We start from the raw sequence: 27434 nt of genomic DNA on the forward strand, positions 1-27434 counted from the left end.
CCTCATTGGCATTGGCAATGATTAAATGACAGGGAACCAGTCCTCTGAAACCTCATACGCACTCCATGCCGAGCAGACACGCCAAATACATAAATACATACATGCAAGATGGATAAAAGAAAAGCGTCATCATCAGAAGAGTCTCAGTACGGCAGCAAACTGTCATCCCCAGAAAGCAAACGACTAAAATCATCTGACTTCAGAACAGAAGAATTAATGGATATTGGTCTATTTTTTGCAGATAATCCGATTACTGTGTTGGAGTTAAAAGAAAAGCTTAAACTTGCACTGGTAATATTTCCACAAAATGACAGAAAAAGTCGTAGGAATCTTAGAAGTAAAACTGGAGAAATACCGACGTGTATAGAGTCACTTTGCAAGTTTACAAAAGAGCATGTAACTTTTTCCCTGGAGGATGTTGATTGGAATAAGAAAGTAACATTAGCCCCAAAATTTCAAAATGAACTTAAAGTATTTGAAAGAGAAGCGATCAAAGACCTCCAGGAGGCAAAAAAACATTTAATGGAATTTTCCGAAGAAATTCTGAATGGTGAGACTGATGAGTCTGGTCTGATGGCTGACAAACTTGGTAAAAGGTAGGTTGTTTGTTCCATATATATGCCTGGTAGCAGGTCTGTTCCCTCCCAATACACATATTCAGCCCATTCTGTTATCCGAACATACGGGCATTTTTAAAATCAGTTTTCTCCCTTTCTTAGTAACGCTGATTTCCGTTGATAAGGCGGTGAAACATTGTTAGCATGCTTATCGTTTTAAGAGAACAGGCCGGATTGACAACTTTTAATAAAGTTTCTAGTGAATGAATGTGTATGTTTTTTTCGTGTAGATATTGTCAAGCCTTGTTGTGATGTAGGTTGTAAAAATCCGCTTAACTTGAAAAGTTGAAATAATTATTAATCGTTTAATAACACAAAAAATGCAGCTACAACATGTACAAATTGTCAATCTTTAATTACTCTCTTGTATATACATTGTAATTTTATTATAATCTGCAGGAAAATAAATTAAAATCATTCTTATTATTTCATTTTTTTCCCTTTCTACTGTAGTAGAAACGAAGGACTAAATATTACAGTGTGAGAAATCTGAGAATAAAAAAATCTAAAAAAAAAAATAGAATATCAGCTAGATGGGATATATTTGATCTAGTTTTGTGAATATTCCTGTTTGACAAAAATATGCAGTGAAAACAAAACCGTGAGTGATCTTATGCCTTGTTTAATTTTCCCTAATCGAGGTCATGTGCAAATTAAGTAAGGTAATAAAAATGTCAACATCAAAGAAACGTTGAGAAAGATAAATTAACCTGGTCATCTGGTCATACTCACGGGTTATTAAAAGGTATATACGTGCGAAGTTAAGGATAACAGTGATAATTAAGACTACTAGAATTTGTCCTAAACGAATCAATTAACAATAAAATGTTGATGTTAATTTGTTAATTCAGAAAAGCGAACGAAGACATTACTCAAGGTGTATGAATATTCATTGATTGAGGTGATTTTAGGACATCAATAAAAAAAAAAAAAAAAACGCATGTTAAAAAAAAAAAGTTTTATATAGTACATATTAATAATAACATTCACGGTACCAATTTTTCTGCACCAGATGCATATTTCGACAATACATGTCTCTTCAGTGATGCTCGTGGCCAAAATATGTAAAATCCAAAGCTTAAATAAAAGATGAAGAGCTATAATCCAAAAGTTCCAAAAAGTATAGCCAAATCCGTGAATTGACAATATATGCCTTTCAACAATATTCCAGAACAATGTACTTACTTCAACACTTCATGACAGTCATGTTCAGGAGGTAAATAGACTTAATGACGCCAGAAAAAAATGTTTATCCCTGCCACACTTTGTGTGTGTCTGGTCCAAAGGAAAAGCCTGTATTCAGTGGTTGTTGCTGAATATCATATTTTTTTTGCGTTTCTTATTTTGTTCTTAAAAAAGTTCGTTAGTTTTCTCTTTTGATTTTTTTACATTTTTCATTTTGGTGCCTTTTATGCCCAACTATGCGTTATGGATTTTTCTCATTGTTAAAGGCCGTAGGATGGCCTATAGTTGTTAACTTATATGTAATTTGGTCTCTAGTGGATAGTTTTCAAATTGGCAATCATACCAGTACTGTTATAAGTTTAAGCCCTTTCTATAACTTCAATACTTGGTGATAGTGTCGGAAATCGAACACGTGAGATCATCCCGATTTCATAGTTCCTGCAGTTTGAGAAATGATTGTACATGTTGATTTTGCAATTTTTTGTGCACCTAAACTCATAATTGTGGCACATAAGTAGTACTGGTGCATTTTGATCTGTATAGAAGCTAGATACCTCTCGTAAAACGAGTATCTTACTTTTAGCGTATGTAAAATGCAGTGAGTTCTATTTCAGTCAGTGTGTGCATGTACGTGAGATCGATTCTTGTATTCCAAAATTTCTGTATCAAATTAATCTACCAGTCAAAATTTGACACCTTAACAAGTATATGTTTTTAAAGGTTAACTCTAAATGTACAATAAATATATACAAGCAATTGTAAAAACGGCTTGCCTTGTACCCAGACTACCCAGACTTTGAAACCAAATTTTCGAAATATTTTTAAAATGACATATAACATGTATAATACTCAATATATAAAGTTTGTTTTAATCTGGGACATAATATGGTTAGAGTAATAGTCCTAGGGTATGAAGTAAATTTAATCAGATTAACTCAATTTTCGATAAATATAAAAATATACATGTGCATCAACTTCATCATGCTTCATTCTGACATAGAACTTCAATGTAGATCTAGTAAAAAATATTAATCAGAAATAAAATAGTTAATTCAGATTGACAATTGACAAAGATAAAAGATTTTTTTTTATCTTTTTCACACCCCTTGTCACCTGATAAGAAATGTTTATTGCTAATAATTAACAGGTTCTATTATATCAAGTACCCCTGGGATATATAGGGTGATCAGCGTATCGATGGAAAAGCGTCACCTACAGTGATGCCCGGATGCTGTATCTAAGTAGCTGCTACGTCAGCCGGATAAGAGAATAATACACATTAAAATAACCACAGGGGTTTCAACATGGGGTTTTAGTCCAATGAAATCATGACCCATAAACATACGTCTGACATGGCAAAATTATTCCGTTACCCACGATTTCCAGAGAAATACAAGAAAAAATGTTTTTTAAACTTGATATCCCCAAAACAAACTGATATATCCAGAAAAAAATATTTTTTACAGTGTTTTGCTACTTTTTATGGTGTTATTATATACTACTTTTAATAATATTAAAGAATATTAATTAAAGATACAATGTATTACTTGTTTTTATTCAATAAAGTGCAATTTCATTTCAAAAATTTGATTTGTATGTCTGGTATGCAAATTCCTTGTTTAATACTATACAAATCCTTGTTTAAAACAATATGGAGGACATTCTAAAGATACACAACTTAAGAAAACAAAAGTATTAAGGGCATACAATACAGTTTTGATCCTGTATTTACAGTTTGATGAAAAGTTCCATATAGGCTAGTTTTTGCCTGCTTAAATCAAATATGTAATAAAAAATATACCTTCATGTGCTACTTTTTGAGTTAAATGAGGTCGAAATTTTGTATATGGACCATAATTTGGTATTCGGCCTTTGGTTTCTTTTTGTATCCTTTTTTATAAGTTCTAAAACTTTAACTTTTATTCTGTGGGTTGTGTTGGTGTTAGAATAGTATTAATGGAACAATTGAGTTTTTCAAGAAAAAAATAATACATTTTGATTCACCGTTTACATGACAGGAAACCAATCTTTATTTTCTTTATTTTGTACAATATATTTCAAAAGACATAAATGAACACCATTACTAGTGTTACTTGCTTCATGTTAATATTTAAAATTTATTTTCAATGTTTAATTAAAGTTTTTTTTAAACGCGACAGGAAACCATAAGAAACCGAAAGCATTTTTTTAGTTTTATTTTATTGCAAAATCTGCTTAAAATAGTCTGAACAGTATACTTTTTCTTAAAATCCATCTTAAATGTAACAGTATTATAAAACTCCTAAATATGTGCTTGTTTTGAAAACAATTAGTACAATTTATTCAGAAATTTCCATATTTTCTTCATTGATACAGGATACCATAATCTTTGTATCTTGATGTTTTAGCCAAAAAAATGTAAAATTATATTTGGTTTTGAAATTCCAGTTATATACAATTTATTCCAAATCATTGGCAATGTAAAATTCTTTAAATCCAGTAAAGAAAAAAACTTTTAACTTGGAATTAAAATCTTTAAAATAGGCACCATGTGATATTTGTGACCTGTACACCATCTACATGTACATGGTTTCCACATTTTAACCTACTTTAGTGGCCTAAAATCAATAAAGTACTTCCTTTCAAGTCATGCATGGTAAAAGTTTACTTCTCCTTTGACAAGTTTATTGCGTTTCTGAAAAGTGTTTGCAGAACATGAATAAAAAAAAATAATTAAAAATTGTGACAAAGATACAATGTACCAACTTTGTACATTCCAAGTGTAACGGTATATTAACATGTATTTTTTATTAAATTATCTTAATTCACCTAAAATATCCAGTAATATTTATTGCTGAAGCAAAATCAATCCAACGAGCATCGGCACAATGATAAGAGACGTAATGTCGATTGAATTTTCCAAGGACCCTTTACATCGTTATCAGGAAACAAAGTGTGTCATAACGTCTGTCAAATCTGAAATTGATTTTGTCAAGTCATTGGGCATTTATTTTCACACAAGATTGTATGTAACATTATGCACATAAGAAAAACAATAGACCCCCGGTGCAATCTCTTTGAAAATTGTATTTTCCTTTTTTAAACAAGACGAAACAAGTCTACAGATTATGTTTGCTAACATCCCGTTGGAAACAAAAACAATGTTTAGACCTAGTATTTCATACATCCGGCTGTAAGGGCGTGATCACATGTTAGTCACATGTTTCACGTATGACCGGAAATGATTAGAACTTAACGACAAAAACAATTTTAATAAAAAAAAAGGAAATAACTGGACTTCTGTTTCGTTTAAAATGTAACGCATAACGATAACGTCATTTTCTAACTTAATTATTACGAAGAACAAAACTAGAATGTAAATCATCTCTGATTTACCTGTTTGAACATCTCGCGAGAGTTCATATTTGCATATTGTTATAAAGAATTCTATTACAACAAAGCAGATTACATCATCTAAAATTTGCGTTACGAAATTGGAAACCAAAGTAACGCTAGTGTTCTTACACCTGCTACAGAAATACTTATAGTTCTCGGCATTTTCTTCTGACTATTCTTATTGGTCGATGTTCTTTATTATTTGAAAGCAAAAGTTACGAATTTGCCGGTGACGATAATCTATAAATCAGTCAGCGTTATGCACTTCGGAAGCGAAAAGTAACGGGAGATACGACACAAAAATACTGTCGTATAATCTTTGAAATTTGTTAATTTCAATTTTTTTTCTAGGGAAGAGTAGCATACACTTGTATGTTCATGATGTTGATAAAAATAAAGGCATCTTTAGATGTAGTTACAACTTTTCTTACAGTATTACACATTTTTATCACTTTTCTATCGTTATAGGAAACGAGCCCAATAGCAAATTATGGTCCATATTTGCTCAGAATTCGGATTTATGGTCGTATATTCCCCTTTGAAAGAAAACCTTAACTTTTTTGTTTTAAAAGATAAACACAAATTGTTTTTTGTTAGATAATTTGTAATTTTTGTATTTTAAAAGTATCCTAAAAAATTATGCATTTTTTATTCAGAAATAACTCATATTTATCAAATGGTCATGCATTTAGAAAACATCGTACTTTTTTGCTGTATATTTATGAAAATTTAAAAAAATCCTCTATTTACAGTTTTATAAAATTTGGTCCACATAATCTCCTTGCAAAATGAAACAAAATGTCTTTTTAAAAAATAGGGGTCCATGCACTCGTTTTCAAATTAAATCAGTTTGAATGATAAAAAATAGTCGAAAAATGTATCTTTTCCCGATATGTCATAGTTTGACGTCGCGAAAATGACATTTTACGTTAGCAATGTCATTACCTCCCCTGTAACTGTATCGTATGCCCTTAAAAGAACTGGAAGAATACATTGTAGAAAAGTGTCAGTCATGTCTGTCACTGAAAGAACTGAAAGAATAGATTCTATTAAAAAATTGAAATTATAAAAAAGTTAATACTGTTATCATAACTTCATTCAGGTATTTATTAAATATTTTCCTTTATTTTACATTCATATGAAAAACTGATTGTTGTTTTAAATAAATATCGCTATTGTTAACATGGTTAATGAAATGAATTATAGTTCGTCAAAGTTTTTAACTATTAGTACATTTTGTACATGTATACTTATAAGGTAACAAACAAAAGGTGTGAAATAAGCCATAAATAAGTTGATCAATCCAATATAATTTGTGATGACAGTAATTAAAATCACATATAGTTGGGGTTTGTTTTTTTCAGAACAGCAAATTACTTCCACATATATTTGAGGAATGCTCTTTCATAAAAACAAATAAACATTTCTTAAACATGTTAAATGGTTTTAAATATTTTCATAAAAAAAAATCTGACAATGTTGGACAGATCGAAAGTCACAGACATAGGGATAAAATAAAACAAAATATATCAAAGTGGCTTGGTACTTAAACAGGATAGGAAGTTCCTGACTTAACGACTGCATGATGTCAAAAAATATAATGATTATAATTCAATAAATCTTAATTCATCTAGGTTAATGAGCTTTATCTTACCTCCTATACATTTCTAGGAATATGATTGGTTTAAAGCGTCCTTGTGGAAACTGTGTATATTTAATATTAGGTTAGTTGGGAGGCGAGGCTTATTTCATACACGGTTAGTAGTGGAGTTACGTCCCTTTATAATCCATATAAGGTAACAAGGAGGCGGGGCTTATTTCTGTTACGTCCCTTTAGAAAAACAAAACTGTACTGAGAAAAAATCTTAAAGGTTTCAACAGACAAGAAAGTGACGATAAAGTGAAATAAATTCATAAAACACATTTAAATCTAACAAGTTGTCATTGTTTGCATCTGTTTTTGTAGGATCAAAGGAAGTAGTTTCTTAATCATGTTAATGCTAACTGGAAGACTTGCTCATTTTGATAGGTCACTAGTCTGAATTGTACACGTTAAGATAGTCGGTAAGATAAATTCGTTACATAGTCACTCTGATTGTTTATTTACAGTGCTAGTGACGTAATACGGTATATATGGGGTCAGGAATTTACTGACCCCATATATACCGTATTAGGTCACTAGCACACTATGTAACTAATAATATTTCCTTTCCTTTAATTGTAAAATGAATATATGCATTAACAAGTAAATATTTTAAAATCTCTCTGTTTAAACAAATAAATATGTTTAAACTAAACTAAATATTCAAACAATTGTATACTGATCCTTAGGTCAAGTTTTTACCCACCAAAAAGTAGGATTTTCATGAGTTTTTTTTTAGGAAATATCTTATTAATTATGGATCAAAATTTAAGAATTTAAGTAAAATACAAAACTGTCATTGTAAGAATGACCAAAAGCTTTTAATACTTTTTATACGACCGCAAAAATTTTAATTTTTCGTCGTATATTGCTATCACGTTGGCTTTGGCAGCGGCGTCATCGTCTGAATACTTTTAGATTTCGCACTAACTTTAGTAAAAGTGAATAGAAATCGATGAAATTTTGACAGTAAATTATTAAGTTAGGGATTTCGTTACCACAAATAACTTAAAACTTGTACTTTATTCTTCCATAGCTATAAGCTTATTGACCCTTAGAAAAACTAATTTTTTTTTACTGTTCATTGATTATTTATCTAATTGAAACAAAAATATTTGTGCATTTGTTCAAAAAAATTGGTATAAGTAATCTTCATTCAAAATCTAGCTTAATCTCACATTTTTGTCTCATATTTAAAAGTGAGGTCCATGTTCTAGTTTTCAAACTATGTACACATTTGTAATTCAAAATCAGTCAAAATTGTATTTTCTCTGATGTGTTACAGTTTCCCAATATACATGATATATGTATTACAGCAAAATTGTATATATATGTATAGTTTTATTATTCACAGTGTGTTATTTATATTTTTTTTCAGAATGTTTTTGGATTGGTCTAAGAATACATCGAGATTTCTTGCTGAGATAAAGAAAGTCCTAGAAAAGTTAGGTTTACCATTGGAAGTACCACCTGAACCAATTAGAGATAAAATTGACGAAGTTATTTTAAGGGAAAGTGTTTTCACCAGTTTGTTCATGAAGTTTACAGAAATCTTTTTCCTACAGCCAGAGTAGGTAACATGTAGTATTGAACAACCCATAGCCTTAATTGGCAAGACTTTACATCTGTTGTCAGCAAGGATCCCTAAATTTTTCCACACATATTTGGTCATTTTGAGATGATTTAAAAAGTAAAATCACAAAAATACTGAACTTAGAGGAAAATCAATTCCAAAGTCCATAATCACATGGCAAAATCAAATAACAAAACGCATCAAAAAATATGGACAAGAACTGTCATATTCCTGACTTGGCAGTGGCGGATCCAGGAATTTTTATAAGTGGGGGCCCACTGACTTTCTAAGGGGGGCCGCTCTGTTCACGCTTCAGTGATTCCCTATATAAGCAACCAAATTTTTTCCCAAAAAGGAGGGGGCCCGAGCCTCATGGCCCCCCTAAATCCGCCTCTGCTTGATACAGGCCTTTTCAGATGTAGAAAATGGTGGATTTTATAGCGCTAACCCTCTCACTTTGAACTTTTGGACTATTTTAAATCTCTGTCTATTTCTGACATAAATTCTTACATACTTTTTATTATTTAACCCTGTATGCTAACATTGCCTTGTGTAAATTTTAAAATTGTTTGTATGTACATTGAACGACAAATCTATGTGACGTATAAAATTTTCTGATGCAGACACACTAATCAATGAATGTGTTTGTAGATAGATGTTTTTGTGTTCTGTTAAATTATTCCTTTTAAAATTGTAATATGATGACTGCTGTACCCATATTTTGACTATTTTGCAAAGTAAGATTTCAATATGACAAAAATTGTAATTTTCAAAAATCTTTGCTACAATTTCAAATGTGGTGTCTTGATTGAAAAATGTATCTGATGGCTGACATGGCTAAAAATAGATCATATGGGTTTATTAAAGAAGTCTTAGGGAAGATTTTGAAGGAAAAAAATCAAATGGTCAAAACTTGAAAACTAATTTAGATAAATATAATGATAAGGAGTCTTCATCAGTAACTATTGTAAGACTAAAATGGGATGACCTGCTTTTAGTTTAACTACTGGGCCAAGTTAAACCAAATATGGCCTCAATCATTATGAGGCTATCAAATACTAGTAGTTATGATTTTCAAAAACACATTAGATACAGGTGAGTGACACAGGCCCTTGACTTGTGTGCACGTGGGAGCCTCTAGTTTAGTTTATGATAAATTTTGTTGTTTTTCTACCTCACTTGAAACTGGTTCTGTTGTATGTGCATTGGGACATGGAAATACCAGGTGTTTGTTTATGAGTCCTCGCTTGTCAGCATTCCCAAATTTGTTATTTTAGCTTGATTTTTATACATGTGTTTTCAAGGTTTATATCTGTAAATATCTCAGGCAATTTAAAAAATGAGTGCAGATCAATTTATTTTAAAGAGTTACGTCCCTTTGCTACGCAAGCATGGTAAGTGGTTTCAAGTTAACATTTTTAAAGAAATTTATAAAAAGTTATAATAAATTTTTAACATGAAATATCTGCATTTTTTGGGACATTAGAACTCCCTTCTATCATGTCTATATAGTATATACATATTTTTTTTTAAGCATTGGAGATAACCGAAAGATTTCTATAAAGATAAGGAATAAGTCTGTTGGATGTATTCCTGATGTAAGATTTTATCAACATATACATAAATCCGAAGAAGGAAGATCCTGTTTGTTGTTAATGCTGGCTGAGGTGAGGAGAAGAGTGCAATTTACTCTCAATAAAATAGTGGTTCTATCATGTGTATGATTCATGTCCTGTTATGATTTGAAGCATATATTTTTAGCTCACCTGGGCCAAAATAGGTAAATGAACAATTCTCATCACTTGGTGTCTGTCTTTGTTCATTAAATTTTACAAAAATCCTCACCTCTGTAATTACTGGGCCAAATAAAACCAAACTTGGCTAAATAACCCTTAGGTTTATCTAGTAAGTTTAATAGATATAGGAAGATGTGGTATGAGTGCCAATGAAACAACTCTCCATCCAGATAACAATTTATAAAAGTAAACCATTAAAGGTCAAGCAACAGCAAGCTATAAAGGGCCCCAAAAATTAGTAATGTAAAACCATTCAAACGGGAAAACCAACAGTCTAATCGATATAAAAACGAGAAACGAGAAACTACATAAACAGACAACAACTACTGTTCATCAGATTCATGACTTCAGGACAGGTGCAAACATTGTTAATGTTAATGGTACCGACACCCTCTCCCTTTTCTGAAACAATAGTATAACATCACAACATAGAAAAACACACTATAAAATATCAATTGATCAATTGCATGACACAGTCAGAGCTCAGACATAAATAAGTCTGAATCTGCTTTTGACTCTTTGAGGTCTAAATTTGTAAGTTTTAGGATTTGTCTCCCTTTAATGTAAGACAAAATACGACTTGAATAAGTCCAATATTGTTTAACAAGAAATAATTGACCAGAATCAAAAAGTTGCAAATATCGACTCCTACAAGTCGATGAGTGATCAAAATTGGTTAACTTCAAGACCCACGCATACTTATAAGGAGGTCATGCATCTAAATCAAATAATGACAACATTGAAAGCCAATGCTTTGTCTTCTATAGAAAAATATGAATGAGAGTCTAAAAAATCGGAGATAATGTTAATTAACCTTACAATGCAACCACCTGGAATCACACTTAATGAGGTAAAACATCTGTGTTTAGTAAGGATGTTCAATTAGATAATTAAATATAGATAGCTCAAGTCCTTGTGAACTCTCATACAGGTTTTTGCTGTCATAGGTGGTGTAGTTTGGCCACAAAGTAACATTAAGTTTTTTCACCAACATAAATAGACCTAAACAAGTCTGTCATTTTCTGACTTAGATAAGTCTAAAATTGAAACTACATTTTTATAATAAATACATGTTTCGACTTATTTAAGTCAAAAACAAAAATCGGCTTGTTTATGTCTGAGCTCTGACTGAATTGGAAGGCTTAACTCAAAGTTATGCAAATTAAAACACAATGAACGAATAAATTTGATCTTCGATAACTGAATGCTAATTCATAGTTAATAAATTTATAAATGATAAATAATTAAGGTCAAAAGTAAATAAACATGTTTAAACAAATTCAAAGTAAGATACCACTGTGAAATATTAAACAATTTACAGAAAATCATCACTTTTGTGAAAAGTCATATCCTACACAGGTAAATGAAAATAATTTTGTCATTATCGTGTACTTGATCATCTGTGTGTACAAAATCTTTCATTTAGGAATACCAATAAATAAAGGGATAATAGCAAATACAGGTCATAGTACGTACGGCAGAGCCTTGACCCAGACCAAACAGCAAGCTATAAGGGACCCCAAAATTATAAGTGTACACAATTCGAACAGGAAAACCAACGATCTAATTTATATATATACAAACGGGAAAATACCAAATAATATTTATGAACATCAACGAACGATATCTAACTGCTGAACGACAGGCCCCTGAGTCAATCAGGACAGGTGCACAAACATGCAGGGGGTATGGATAGTTTTGTATCGCCAGCATATTGCAGTTGAAGGCATTTCTTTCCAAAGTTCTTTGAAGTTTATTTCTAACAACGAACATATTTTGATAGGGAATCTAAGTAAGGGGGAAGGAAACCAATGTTTTGTTCTGTACATGTATTTTCCTCTGTTTTCTATTAATATCGGAGCACTCCCATTTGGGATAAATGGGGTTCATGCTGAATCAAATATTATCACAGACATTGACACAGTGTACTTGGGTGCTTATATGTTTAAAATCGTTATAAATATATGTTAGATTGTGATTATAAAAACAAGTGCAAATATCTGTTTATAATATTTACAAAAACAAACGGTGCTGGAAATGGACACGATTACATTTCCGGATGCGGGAAGCGGGAATATAAAAAAAATAAAAAAATTCTGTTTGAAAAAATAGGTGCGGGCGGGTCCATCGAACAAGGAATGAAATTGGTGTGGCCTTAACTTCTCCAAGTAAAGAAAAATTACTTGTACAAGTAGTACTCCTGACCATGCTGACTGACAGTGAGAAGACGAAAAATTATTATTTCTGTCCAGATGACAAAACAGAGCAAGTAATATACAATATTAGGTCAATGTCGACAGACACTTGTCTCAGAAAAAAAATATGCTATAAATGATGCCGACAACATCAATGGTAGTCGTGTCATACACCATTGTGTAGCAAAATCAATTCAAATTTATGGCATAACTAGTTTTAGTAGGGTTGGCAACTGAGAAATCAGCTACTTTTTTGTATGAGGCTAAGAAACTGGGGAAGGGTGAGGTTCTACTGGGCCCTTCCCCAGTTTTGTGCCTAATATAATTTTTGTTTGTTTGTGTGTTAATAGGTGAAAAAAGATGCATTAAAGATGCAAGATGATAATGATGACGCCAAAACCCCTTGGATAGAAAAACATTTAAAAAAGCAGGTACTTGGACAGATTGGATCACAGCTTTTATCAGAATGTTGGCACTCTGTGTTTGTTCCTAAGAGTCTAGGTATTGTTTGCATGGGGACAGAGGTAAGTTAATATGTTTTAAGCTGGTTTGTAAGAAGTTCAAAATCTGCTAATAGTGGCATTAGGTACTAGAAACTTTGGTGAATTGTTTATATCTATTGACATAAGCTCTTTTTTTTATGTTATAAATTTTCGACTTCCGGTATATTTCCAATTTATGGAGTTTTATTCATTACAAAAAAAAGGGTATTTTCTAGTTTTCAGACATATTTATGAAAATTTGGTAAATGGTTGATATCTTTTGTTGTGAGCTCCCTTTTGATTTTTATAAATTTTAGATTTTACATTTCCAAGTTATAAGATTTTATTCATAAAAGCGGGGTGATTTTCAAGGTTTTGGACAATATCATAAATTTGCATAGAACAGTTGTCATTAAACTTTGATGACTGATTTATTTCTATTAAGATAACCTCCCTTTATTTTTTTTTATAAATTTCTGATACAACATTTAGAAGTTATTGAACTTTATTGAAAAAGCCATGGGCTTATCAAATGGTACAGCTGTTAATTGATTAATATCTTGATTTTATTATTGATAAAGATAAACTGTAGCAGTAAAAATGTTCAGCCAATTAAGATCTACATAAAAGTTAATATGATCAAAATTGTCAATTGACCCCTTAAGGAGTTATTGCCCTTTAACCCTTTCGCAGATGAGTCCCAATTTACCGGGATTCACGCTTCAGACAGCTGACGATGAGTCCCGTTTTACCGGGATCAGAATACCTCTTTTATACTTCCCGCTTAAGGTAGCACAATACAAAGATTTTTCATCCCCAATCAGACATCTTTAAACTGATGTAATTCCACTCATCCTTCTTTAAATTTTATAAATGAGGTACCAAAAGAAAGAAGAATGATTAATCTTTCAAATTGTGATAATTTCATTATGACATATTATTACATAATTAATTGTTATGTAATTAGTTGCTATATTGTGATGTCCATACTTGAATGAATTTAGCTTCTTTGTTATTCATAGCATCCCAAAATATTTTATAGATTCTTGCACAACACCATTTGACCTCCCAAACTGTGTCTCAGATTTTTCTTATTGTATTTCATTCTCTCATAAATCTTCAATGAAGTTTGCAACATCAATTCATAAGAGATCACTAAATTCAATTGGGTATAAAATTTGTTCTATTGATGTTTTTGGAAATCTGAGACACAGTTTTGGAGGTCAAGCTGTGTTGTACAACAATCTATAAAATATTTTGGGATGCTATGAAGAACAAAGAAGCTAAATTCATTCAAGTGTGGATATCACAATATAGCAACTAATTACATAACAATTGATATATATAATAATTATGTCATAATGAAATTATCACAATTTGAAAGATTAATCTTTCTTCTTTCTTTTGGTACCTCATTTATAAAATATAAAGAAGGATGAAATGAATTACATCAGTTTAAAGTTATCTGATTGGGAGTGAAAAAAATCTTTGTATTGTGCTACCTTAAAACAGTGCAAACATGAGTTATCTTTCTTTGATGAATACCCGGATGAAAGTGTAAACATGGCGCTTCCGTTTGTTGAAAATCGTGTCAAAATCAGAGGAAATTTACGGAATTTACGAGAATTTGAAATGAGGGAACATTTTTTTTGAAAGAATATGAAAGAATTGAAGCCAAACTAGTATACTTTTTTGACATAAAATGTCGTTTTATGTACAAAACACTTGGAATGGACATCGTTCAGTGTGAGGAATTTGTACAGCCTCATAAAATTTTTCAAAATTTTGTCGTTTTGGGTTAAAAAATTACGATTTGGGGTCAAAGAGCGAAATTTTAATAATTTCACCTAAAAAATGCTGAAAAGGAGTAAGTTCGGTAAGGGCCATATTTGGCCCCAATTATAAAGTTCATAGTTACAAGACAATAAATGTTTTAAGTTGCCTTAAAGACATGTTAGAAAGTTAAACAGAACTGTTTTTGTCAAAGTTTAATTCCAGCACGTTGAATTTTACATCCAAAAAAGGTCAAGATAAGGGATTTTGGTGAAATTTGACAAAATCAGCTAGATTCCAACCAAATAAAGGACCAAGAAACATAGAGCGCAGGCGTGGACAAGCTTAAGATTCAAATAAGACATGTGAAATGTCTTCACAGACATTATTTTAAAAGATCTTTGTTGTCGACGTATGCACTCTATGTTTCCTGTCCAACAATCTATAGAAATTTACCCATTTTCATTGATTTTTTCGTGAAAATCAATATGAGTACAACTTGTGACGTCATAATGAAACGCAGAAACGTAAAATTTTCAACAAAATGGTTTATATCCTAGCTAGTCAATGTGTTAGCTATAATTTATCGTGTTATTGGTCGATAAATCCGAATTTGAAATTTACGCTATAAAAGGGGGCCATTTTAGGATCTTATCGAACATACTCCTTTGAACATTTGAACATTTTATGAAGAAAAAATTATCAAAACATTAACAAAACTGTGAACATGGTGTTAGTGAATGAAATAAATACACAAATAACTACAAACAAGTTTTTATTGACATTTATTATGAAGATCTCCCACATGAGTAATAGTAGCCAGGGAAGCCATCGTCTCAGAGTAGCTTCTGTCTGGGCAGCAATCGGTGAAAGGGTTAAAGAAAATTTTATACAATTTGTTAATTGTGCAACATGTGCAATAGCACAATATTGCATGTGCAAAAACAACACAGGAAACCTATTGAAAATGTATACAAATCTTTTAACCAATTGCAATTGGATTAATTTAAAGTCTTTGATTTTTGGGGTTATTGTCTTATATTGCTATTTGAATGAGGTTCCAAGGGTCCAAAATAAAACTTTGTTTGATTTCATCTAGGACTGAATTATTGCGGCTGTTTAATAAGCTAAAATCTAATTGTGCATTTAAAATTTTTATTTCGGGCTCAATTTTCAAATTATTTCATATTAAGGTTTGAAGAGTCCAAAATTAAAATTTAATTTAGTGTCCGAAACCTATAATATGTCGAAAAAATATTAACACTATCCAAATTCAAACAGTATCAAGCTTGAATTTTTTGTGTCCTAACTTAAGTCTACAAGTTTTGACAAATAACAATTATCAGAGTGTTTGGGTAAATTGGGAAGTTAATGACAAGTTTGAGAGATACAATCATTTGAGAGTATTTGACACATTTTTTGGGGAAGACGGCTTCAAGCCGTCAATCCCCTATGGGGTTGACCATAGTGACATTCCCTCACATCATTCATTTCGTTTTTATACGACCGCAAAATTTGAAAAATTTTTCGTCGTATATTGCTATCACGTTGGCGTCGGCGTCGTCGTCGTCGTCGTCCGAATACTTTTAGTTTTCGCACTCTAACTTTAGTAAAAGTGAATGGAAATCTATGAAATTTTAACACAAGGTTTATGACCACAAAAGGAAGGTTGGTATTGATTTTGGGAGTTTTGGTCCCAACATTTTAGGAATTAGGGGCCAAAAAGGGCCCAAATAAGCATTTTCTTGGTTTTCGCACTATAACTTTAGTTTAAGTTAATAGAAATCTATGAAATTTTGACACAAGGTTTATGACCACAAAAGAACGGTTGGGATTGATTTTGGGAGTTTTGGTTTCAACAGTTTAGGAATTAGGGGCCAAAAAAGGGCCCAAATAAGCATTATTCTTGGTTTTCGCACAATAACTTTAGTTTAAGTAAATAGAAATCAATGAAATTTAAACACAATGTTAATGACTACAAAAGGAAGGTTGGTATTGATTTTGGGAGTTTAGGTCCCAACAGTTTAGGAATTAGGGGCCAAAAAGGGACCCAAATAAGCATTTTTCTTGGTTTTCGCACCATAACGTTAGTATAAGTAAATAGAAATCTATGAAATTTAAACACAAGGTTTATGACCATATAAGGAAGGTTGGTATTGATTTTGGGAGTTTTGGTCCCAACAGAATAAGGGGCCCAAAGGGTCCAAAATTGAACTTTGTGTGATTTCATCAAAAATTGAATAATTGGGGTTCTTTGATATGCCGAATCTAACTATGTATGTAGATTCTTAATTTTTGGTCCCGTTTTCAAATTGGTCTACATTAAGGTCCAAAGGGTCTAAAATTAAACTTAGTTTGATTTTAACAAAAATTAAATCCTTGGGGTTCTTTGATATGCTGAATCTAAAAATGTACTTAGATTTTTAATTATTGGCCTAGTTTTCAAGTTAGTCCAAATTGGGGTCCAAAATTAAACTTTGTTTGTTTTCATTAAAAATTGAATAATTGGGGTTCTTTGATATGCCAAATCTAACTGTGTATGTAGATTCTTAATTTTTGGTCCAGTTTTCAAATTGGTCTACATTAAGGTCCAAAGGGTCCAAAATTAAACTTAAGTTTGATGTAAAAAAAAATTAAATTCTTGGGCTTATTTGATATGCTTTATCTAAATATGTACTTTGATTTTTGATTATGGGCCCAGTTTTCAAGTTGGTCCAAATCAGGATTCCATATCAAGTATTGTGCAATAGCAAAAAATTTTCAATTGCACAGTATTGCACAATAGCAAGAAATATCTAATTGCACAATATTGTGCAATAGCAATTAATTTTCAATTGGAGTTATCTTTCTTTGTATAGAATAATAGTTGATAATATATGTTGGAAATTTGCCAGACATGACTATGATGTCATTTTCTATTTTTATTTGCCAATAACTTTATGTAAATAACTTCATTGGAAATTTGCCAATATAAAATGTTGCTGATGAAGCTTTTTTCCTTATCTTATCTAAAATGTTTTTAGATAATGTATGTTGGACATTTGCCAGACATGACTATGATGTCATTTTCTATTTTTATTTGCCAATAACTTTATGTAAATAACTTCATTGGAAATTTGCCAATATAAAATGTTGCTGATGAAGTTTTTTTTATTGTTTTATCCAATAAACAATGTATATTCACTTTTACTACCAACCAATCTTTACCATTCAGTGATAACAAACACTTTATTTTACATTTTAATATTTTATGATGTATTTAAAAGAGTAGTTATTGTTGCAAACTCCATTAGAAATTTGAATTAATATCAGTTTTGGAAAAAGGGAAGCGGGGATGTGAAAAAAAAGGGGGGGGGGGGGGTTTAAATTTTTCTCATTTCAGATTTCATAAATAAAAAAAAAAATTTCTTCAAACATTTTTTTGAGAGGATTAATATTCAACAGCATAGTGAATTGCTCAAAGGCAAAAAAAAAACTTTTAAGTTCATTAGATCACATTCATTCTGTGTCAGAAACCTATGGTGTGTCAACTATTTATTTTAGATTTAAAAAGTTTGAAGAAGAAATCTTTAATTGATTTGTAAAATCATGACATTTGTTTTGTGTAAAAAAAAAACATGTAATGTCAAAAATTTGATCACAATCCAAATTCAGAGCTGTATCACGCTTGAATGTTTTGTCCATACTTGCTCCAACTGTTCAGGGTTCGACCTCTGCGGTCGTATAAAGCTGCGCCCTGCGGAGCACCTGGTTATAATGTGGAAAACCCCTCAAGAAATCTTACTAAGATTGAAGAGAAGGAGACCCAGAAATGAATAGTTTGACTTTAAACACCTTTTTACACATTTCCCTTCTGTTTCTCACGAAATTATCGTATCTTGAGCTCTCCTTTAAACCGTTTATGTTTCTTTTACAATCCGGAAAAATCAGTATGACGAGATATTCTAAATATATCTAACCTACATTGTATTTTATAGTGACGTCATTCTTGGAATGCCACACTACGCAGAAGCAGGGATATATCATGTATCCCCACGATCTTTTGTTTACTTCAAATGAAAGTTGTTCACCTACAAATTAAAGTATTGCATGTTGATGTTTGAATCATCTACAGCAAACATTATTATGTTTAAATTTAACAAATACCAATGTGTAATTAGTGCACCATCTCGGAGAATGATTTAAATAACCAGTGAAGGATAATATCGTCAACCTTTCTACATGTTCTATCTGTTCTTTTTTTCATTCTTTATATGAAGACTATCAAAAGATACCCCCCCCCCCCTTTTCCAAAAAAAATAATTAAATAGAAACAAGGGCCGTCTTTCCCCTCAGAGCTATTCAGCTCTTTGATTATTTTTTTTTTTGGGGGGGGGGGTAGGGGAGGGGACATGTTTGAGAGTGTAACATATACATAGAGAGGAACTTTAAATAAGGCATCAAGAAAACAAAAAAGAATGAGCTTGATAGATGAATTTTACAACAAAAAAAATCAATCAGAGCTTAATCGCTCCATTACTCAGCATTCACTGGTGTTCTGTCATCATCTTTGTAAAGATCTTCTCCTCTAAAACTTCTTAACCAGCTTCATCTAACATTGGATTGAATCATCCTTATGATATCTTGTATAAATTAAGGTTCCTTATAGAATTACTGATTTTATTCAAAATCTTAAGATTTTGGCAGAAACTATGATAGATAGTAGACAGGACTTTGAATGGCATATTAAAAACACATTATTAGGAATCAAACAGCAAAAATATTCAACTACACAAAAATTATAGGTGGGCAATATTGATTTAGAAGCCTTTTGTTTAATTATTACATAATATAATGACTGGATACATGTTAATTAGGGTTATATTTAAGCAATTTTGCATATATATATACATGTATGTTATAATTTCCTCATATTTTATTATTTTAGATAATTTTTCTGTACATGGACACAGAGTTCAACCATTATGAGGCATTGATGGCAAACAACATAACAGACAGTCATAGGTCAACAATATACTACACAAAATCGTTTGATATAATGAAAATGGAGTCTAGAAATGAGTTAGTTGATTTTTTATTCTGGTTGGGGTGTTTACAGATACAAGATTTTAATGAATACTTTTGTGTTTAAGATCTTAAGGTTATGATAGAAATATCATGGTTCTGGTACAGTGATATTGTTTGCCTTAAATTAGTGCAGAATAAAGGCTTTTTCCCCCAGAGAAGAATCCCAATTTGAAAAAAAAAATGGCGTAAAATTATTCCCAAAAAGACAACTTCTTTCCCAAACGGTGCAGTTTCAGTAGTAATTGTGCACGAATATAAACTGAAAGACACTCATTTATACATTTTTCATGCCTAAAATGAGTATATGTGCAGATTTGAGGGTCTATTTATGTATCATCACTGACAAAAAGGGGTGTTATTTCAAAGCAGGGTTTGACTCTTGAAAGGGGTCTGTAAATTGAAGTTTCAGTCAAATTCATGGTTTATTCTAAATTTTCCAAATGAATGAAAATTGAGCATATTTTTCCAATAAAAAAGGGTAGAGGTAGTTTTGAATAAAGCCAACACTATATCTGTGGTAAAAAAAAGTGAAGCAACTGGTTAATTGACATTTTATCCAGTGAACAAAAACTGGATCTGGTTAGAATCTGGTTTTTTACTTTTTGTAAGGTTGTGTGGTGTGCATATTAGGGTTACAAATGTAGTGGGATAAGGAAAAATAGTCAGGTTTTGTTTATTTGATAAATGATAAATGCCCCTGCCACAGTGGGAGACGCATTCAGTGTAACCCATGTCCGTACGTTCATCAGTATGTATCTCTCAAAATTTGTTTTCCATTCTCTTACTTTAGTTTCCCTCAACCAAATATTATAAATTAGTTACACAATGCTTTTTACTTTAAAATACATATCATACTGGAATTTGGGTGGCGTTTACTTTTACCTAGGTATTCCCATTTTTAATGATATGCAAGTACGGCATCATCTGTGACCCATAGACACATTCTCCTTTTTTTTTTTTTAATACTAAGGATGTAGGCCGTAGTATAATCCACACATTCCTCTTGCTTAATGACACCAATCATATTGCTGTACATATTTAAAATTTAAAAACAAATAACATACAGTTTATATATATAGACTTTCATTGTTGTATTCATTTTTTTTTTCAATTAAATTTTTTCCCAGCCTTCCAAGATTTGATCTGCTTATAAAGTAATGTCAATAATCTTTTCTAGCCTCATTGGCACATATTTTTGAAGCCTTAAAGTATAATACTGTGAAAGTACTTTAATTTCATGGGTATCAATTTTCGTGGTTTGAGAAATATTAACATGTTCTTGGGTTTTTAAATTCGGGGTTTTAGTTTTCTAAAAAAAAGAAATTGAAAAATTAAAGCCTTTAGAAACGCTGTGTAAATCATAGTGATAACACTAATTAACACAAGATAAAGTGTAATTAGGCCATAACCAGAAATCAGTATCATTAACAAATGCTATAAACGTATCTTGAATTGTCAAATAATTCTTATCAAAATAAAGCCCAGCATGAAATTATTATTTCCCATATGTACGAGAACTTTGAGGATTTAAAATGAACACTTTATCATACGAGCATATCAATAATGGAAATCTGACTTTCATCGGAAAAAAAATATTTTTATGAGAATTAAAAGATCAAAAGTTGTACAGTTTAGGTTATTAAAGATTAAATTGGTAAAATCCTGCATGCAGTTGTAGTTCTGTGACTGCTATTAAAGTATTTTTAGATTCAAGGTTATTCAATATATTTTCTAGATCATATCAGAAGTCCAACCTTCATGGGGATCTTTCCATGTCTTGATTCGCACAATGGTTGTTTTATTTCGATGGACACTTAAATTTGTAGAAAACAATCATCAACGAAAACCGTGAAAATTGGTACCCCATGAATTAAAGTACTTTCACAGTATATATAATTTTTAAACATATTTCAGCTTTCATGTTATGCTTTATAATGTTGCCGCATAAAAACAATCAAATTCTTTAATTTTTCATGCCCATTGTGCTTAATTGCTATGTGAAAGTATTTCAAAACCTGATTAAAAAAACAAGTGTCATCCAAAACAGTTATAGGTGATATTTCCTGTTCCCAATCTCTACACCCTTAAGTTGTTTATATTTCATATAGCCATTGTATATAAATACTGTGGATTAAGATATTTATTTTGATGTTGATAGTGTTCCTGAAAAAATTCCATTAAGTTTGAACACACTATGTCAAAATTTACATTTTATTAGCTCACCTGGCCTGTGAGGCCAAGTGAGCTATTCTCATCACCTGGCTTCCGACTTCTGTTGTAGTCGTCGTTAATTTTTTACATTTTGAAATTCTTCTAGAGAACCACTGAATGGAATTGAACCACACATGAATGTTCCTTATGAGGTGTTGACCAAGTATTGTTACTTTGTAGCCAATCCATCATCCAAGATGGCCACCAGTGTGGGACTTAGTTTAACATAGGACCCTATAGGAAATACATACAAATGTCTTCTTTTAGAGAACCACTAGATGAAAAGAAACCAAACATAGCATGAAAGTGTCTTATGACATGCTCACCAAGTGTTGTTTCTTTGTAGCCGATCCATCATCCAAGATAGCCACCAGTGAGGGACTTAGTTTAACATAGGACCCTATGGGAAATACATACAAATGTCTTCTTATAGAGAACCACTGAATGGAATGAATCCAAACATAGCATGAATGTTTCTTATGATGTGCTGGCCAAGTGTTGTTACTTTGTAGTCGATCTATCATCCAAGATGGCCACTAGCAGGGGACTTAGTTTAATATAGCACCCTATAGCTAGGAGAAGTGCATACAAATGTCTTCTTTTAGAGAACCACAGAATGGAATGTAATATTAAACCAATTTGGCCTCAATCATTATTTAAGTATCTGTTATGATTTTATCTGTTTTTATATGATTTCAAAAGCCCAAGTAAGAGGTGAGCGACACAGGCTCTGGAGAGCCTCTAGTTTATTAATGTCATATATATAGCTTTGTATGAAATAATCGTGAAATCATATATATATATTTAACTGAATTTTTTCTAGATCTACAAATGCAATTATCAATGCATGAAAGAATTTCTAATTTTTTTATTGGATCAGTATCATTATAAAGACCAGTGGTCCATGTAGTTTTCATTTGTGGTTAAGAAATAATATCAAGTGTATATGATCATGACCTGCCTACAATCTTAGAGGGTCATTATGTTTTCAAGTCTGTTGGTCCATTTGTTTGTCTGTCTTTCCTGGGTCAGGTTTAAGGTTTTGGTCAAGTTAGTTTAGAATAAAGTTGTCGTCACATGTTCCTTATGGTGCAATCCTTCTAAATTTTATGCCAAAGTTTGTTTCATTGTACCTGAAAAAGGACAGTCTTAGTGTGAAATCTTGTCCTGTAGACACATTTTTGTATATCTTTAGCTCACATGACCTACAGGGTCAATTGAGTTTTTCATTATCTTATCATTTGGCTGCAGCAGAATCTCCTGAAACTTTGTCACAATCATAGTTTTGGAATCTTGTTTTAAAATTGTGCCACTGCCACAGTTGGCAATCAACATTGAATTTTGTCATGAATTATATATGTCATCTGCAATGATGAACAGTTTCAATTGTTGAATATGCTAATAGACCAATGTTAGCTACACAGGTTAAAATGAATTGTAAATAAATCGATTTAGGTTACATTAACCATGTAAACTATGAATTTAAAATGATTTTTGTCAAAACATATGAACTTGTTCAAACTTTGTTATATACATTGTAATCAATATTTATATATTTATTTGTCCATTACAAAAAGTTCTTAAACTCAAGTTTGCCTTTACCAAATGTTATGAAACTTATACCAGTGATAATTAGCATTTTATTATAAGACCGCAAAAATTGAAAATTTGGTCGTATATTAGTATCACGTTGGCTTCGTCATCTGCGTCGTCGTTGTCCGAATACTTTTAGTTTTCGCACGTTAACTTTAGTAAAAGTGAATAGAAATCTATGAAATTTTAACACAAGGTTTATGACCACAAAAGGAAGGTTGGAATTGATTTTGGAAGTTGAGGTCCCAACAGTTTAGGAATAAGGGGCCCAAATAAGCATTATTCTTGGTTTTCGCACCATAACTTTAGTATAAATAAATAGAAATCTATGAAATTTAAACACAAGGTTTATGACCATAAAAGGAAGGTTTGGTTCGATTTTGGGAGTTTAGGAATAAGGGGCCTAAAGGGTCCAAAATTGAACTTTGTTTGATTTCATCAAAAATTGAACTTAACAAAAATTGAATCCTTGGGGTTCTTTGATATGCTGAATCTAAAAATGTACTTAGATTTTTTATTATTGGCCCAGTTTTCAAGTTGGTCTAAATCGGGGTCCAAAATTTAACTTTGTTTGATTTCATCAAAAAAATGAAAATTTGGGGTTGTATGATATGCCAAATCTAACTGTGTATGTAGATTCTTAATTTTTGGTCCCGTTTTCAAATTGGTCTACATTAAAGTTTAAAGGGTCCAAATTTAAACTAAGTTTGATTTTAACAAAAATTGAATTCTTGGGCTTGTTTGAAATGCTGAATCTAAACATGTACGTAGATTTTTTATTATGGGCCCAGTTTTCAATTAAGTTGGTTCAAATCAGGATCCAAAATTATTATATTAAGTTGATTAACAGTTGCTTGGGCAAAATTTGTGAAATTTTTAATAATTATAGAATTCCTATTTTAAGAAACAGTTTATATGCATAAATTATTTTAAAATTGAAGGAAAGGTTCTACATATTTTTTCATTTGAACATTATCTGATTTTTAGCTCACCTGGCCCGAAGGGCCAAGTGAGCTTTTCTCATCACTTTGCGTCCGTCGTCGTCGTCCGTCGTCGTCCGTCGTTAACTTTTACAAAAATCTTCTCCTCTGAAACTACAGGGCCAAATTTAACCAAACTTGGCCACAATCATCATTGGGGTATCTAGTTTAAAAATTGTGTCCGGTGACCCCGCCAACTAACCAAGATGGCCGCCATGGCTATAAATAGAACATAGGGGTAAAATGCAGTTTTTGGCTTATAACTCAAAAACCAAAGCATTTAGGGCAAATCTGACATGGGGTAATATTGTTAATCAGGTGAAGATCTATCTGCCCCGACATTTTCAGATGAATCTGACATTCTGTTGTTAGGTTGCTGCCCCTGAATTGGTAATTTTAAGGAAATTTTGTTGTTTTTGGTTATTATCTTGAATATTATTTCAGATAGAGATAAACTGTAAAAGGCAATAATGTTCAGCAAAGTAAGATCTACAAATAAGTCAACATGACCAAAATGATCAGTTGACCACTTTAGGAGTTATTGCCCTTTATAGTCAATTTTTAACCATTTTTCGTAAATCTTAGTAATCTTTTAGAAAAATCTTCTCCTCTGAAACTGCTGGGCCAAATTATTTGAAACTTGGCCACAATCATCATTGGGGTATCTAGTTTAAAAATTGTGTCCGGTGACCCCGCCAACTAACCAAGATGACCGCCATGGCTATAAATAGAACATAGGGGTAAAATGCAGTTTTTGGCTTATAACTCAAAAACCAAAGCATTTAGAGCAAATTTGACATTGGGTAAAATTGTTAATCAGGTGAAGATCTATCTGCCCTGAAATTTTCAGATGAATTGGACAACCTGTTTTGGGGTTGCGGCCCCTGAATTGGTAATTTGAAGGAAATTTTGCTGTTTTTTGTTATTATATTGAATATTATTATAGATATAGGTAAACTGTAAACAGCAATAATGTTCAGCAAGGTCAGATTTACAAATAAGTCAACATGACCAAAATGGTCAGTTGACCTCTTTAGGAGTTATTGCCCTTTAAAGTCAATTTTTAACCATTTTTTCGTAAATTTTATATATCTTTTACTTAAATCTTCTTCTCTGAAACTGCTGTGCCAAATTGATCCAAACTTGGCCACAATCATCTTTGGGGTTTCTTGTTTAAAAAATGTGTGGCGTGACCTGGCCATCAAACCAAGATGGCCGCCACGGCTAAAAATAGAACATAGGGGTAAAATGCAGTTTTTGGCTTATAACTCAAAAACCAAATAATTTAGAGAAAATCTGACATGAAGTAAAATTGTTAATCAGGTCAAGATCTATCTGCCCTGAAATTTTCAGATGAATTGGACAAACTGTTTTTTGGGTTGCGGCCCCTGAATTGGTAATTTTAAGGAAATTTTGCTGTTTTTGGTTATTATATTGAATATTATTATAGATATAGGTAAACTGTAAACAGCAATAATGTTCAGCAAAGTAAGATCTACAAATAAGTCAACATGAACGAAATGGTCAATTGACCCCTGTAGGAGTTATTGACCTTTGTAGTCAATTTTCAATCTGCTTCCTTTGTTTAATATTCACATAGACCAAGGTGAGCGACACAGGCTCTTTAGAGCCTCTAGTTTATTGTTAAAATTAACAAATATTTTTCATATTAATCATTGTTTTCTGAAATATATTTTTATGTTTACCTTTATATTGCTTATACCTCATGTGTCAGTATTTTAATTTTACAATAATCAACTATTTGATGTACAATGCATGTATATATTTGTTCTTTTACCTAAATATTTGTGTAGACTTGATTATCTGGTTCATTTATTATTTTGCTGTAGATTTATCCTTTTATTATATGTATATAATTGGACATTTATATATGACTTATTTTGTCAAATAAATTTATGTTAACAATTCTGAGTTACAAAAGTTGCCACACAGAAATAAAACATATGAAGAAACTTCCTGTGCAAGGAAGGGATGTTTGGAGCATGTGGAGTTGATTTTCCTCATTCCTAAGTTTGATAATAATAATAATAATAATAATTCTTTATTTAAAGAGGGTTACACAGTTAGCTATAAAGCTAATCTTCCCTGAGGCCCTCATGAAATACAATTAAATATAACAACCAATTACAAAATATCAAACAGACACACATACATGAATAATGAATATGGATATTGCTTTGTAGCTGTTGGGGTCTATATGGTTTATAGGTCGGGTTATATGATGTTACCCTTATCAATCATTCTATCATGTTGTCAACCATTCTGTCAAGCATTTAAATAGACTTTTTTTAGTCTGGAGGAACATTTAGTTTTTATCCTTGTCCTTCTATGTACGTAGTTACAAATGTACATTCCCTTCTCTAACATGTGTAACTTTAGTTTGCATTAATCTGTATTATCATAAAACTTTTCATAGTCTATGAATACACATCACTTCAATTTACATACACACAAACTTAGTCAACATTAGTTTGTATTATCATCAAATCTTTCAAATCTTTCAGGAGTCTATGTTTATTTTTGAGATACACATCAATCGTTCCTCAAGTACAGATCACTTTCATATACATTCACCCAAACTCACTCAACATTAATCTCTATTTCCATCAAACCTTTCTGTAGTTTATTGTCAATCCTGCGATTTTTGTTGCAGAAAGCTCGACACAGGGATAGTGATCTGACGGCGATTTTAGCTAACTTCTTAAAAAGTTTTTTATTTTAGAAGTTTCTTCCAGCATTTTTTTGACATGGCTTCCCCTCGTTTCTATTGGAGTAACAAGACCAAATATGGACCATCGGTAGATCTCATCATGAAGTATTACCAGATGCGGCTGTGTAGGATTTCATCATCCCCTGTAGAAGTTATTCCCCTTTTATTGTTTTTTTTCCGACATGGCCCCCCCCCCTCGTTGTTTTTGAAGATA

At 31.6% G+C, this 27434-nt stretch overlaps 1 protein-coding gene across 1 annotated transcript; it reads left to right on the top strand.

Annotated features, from left to right (window-relative positions):
- LOC134690994 (uncharacterized) lies at positions 1 to 26415 on the top strand. The gene is made up of 5 exons (XM_063551175.1): positions 1 to 596; positions 8198 to 8389; positions 9927 to 10059; positions 12734 to 12907; positions 19566 to 26415. Exons 1-5 carry the CDS (start codon positions 109 to 111, stop codon positions 19767 to 19769), a joined length of 1191 nt encoding a protein of 396 aa, XP_063407245.1. The 5' UTR covers positions 1 to 108; the 3' UTR covers positions 19770 to 26415.
- The last annotated feature ends 1019 nt before the right edge of the window (positions 26416 to 27434 follow it).

The sequence above is a fragment of the Mytilus trossulus genome, chromosome 11 (genome assembly GCF_036588685.1).
Source record: "Mytilus trossulus isolate FHL-02 chromosome 11, PNRI_Mtr1.1.1.hap1, whole genome shotgun sequence".
Lineage (NCBI taxonomy): Eukaryota > Metazoa > Mollusca > Bivalvia > Mytilida > Mytilidae > Mytilus > Mytilus trossulus.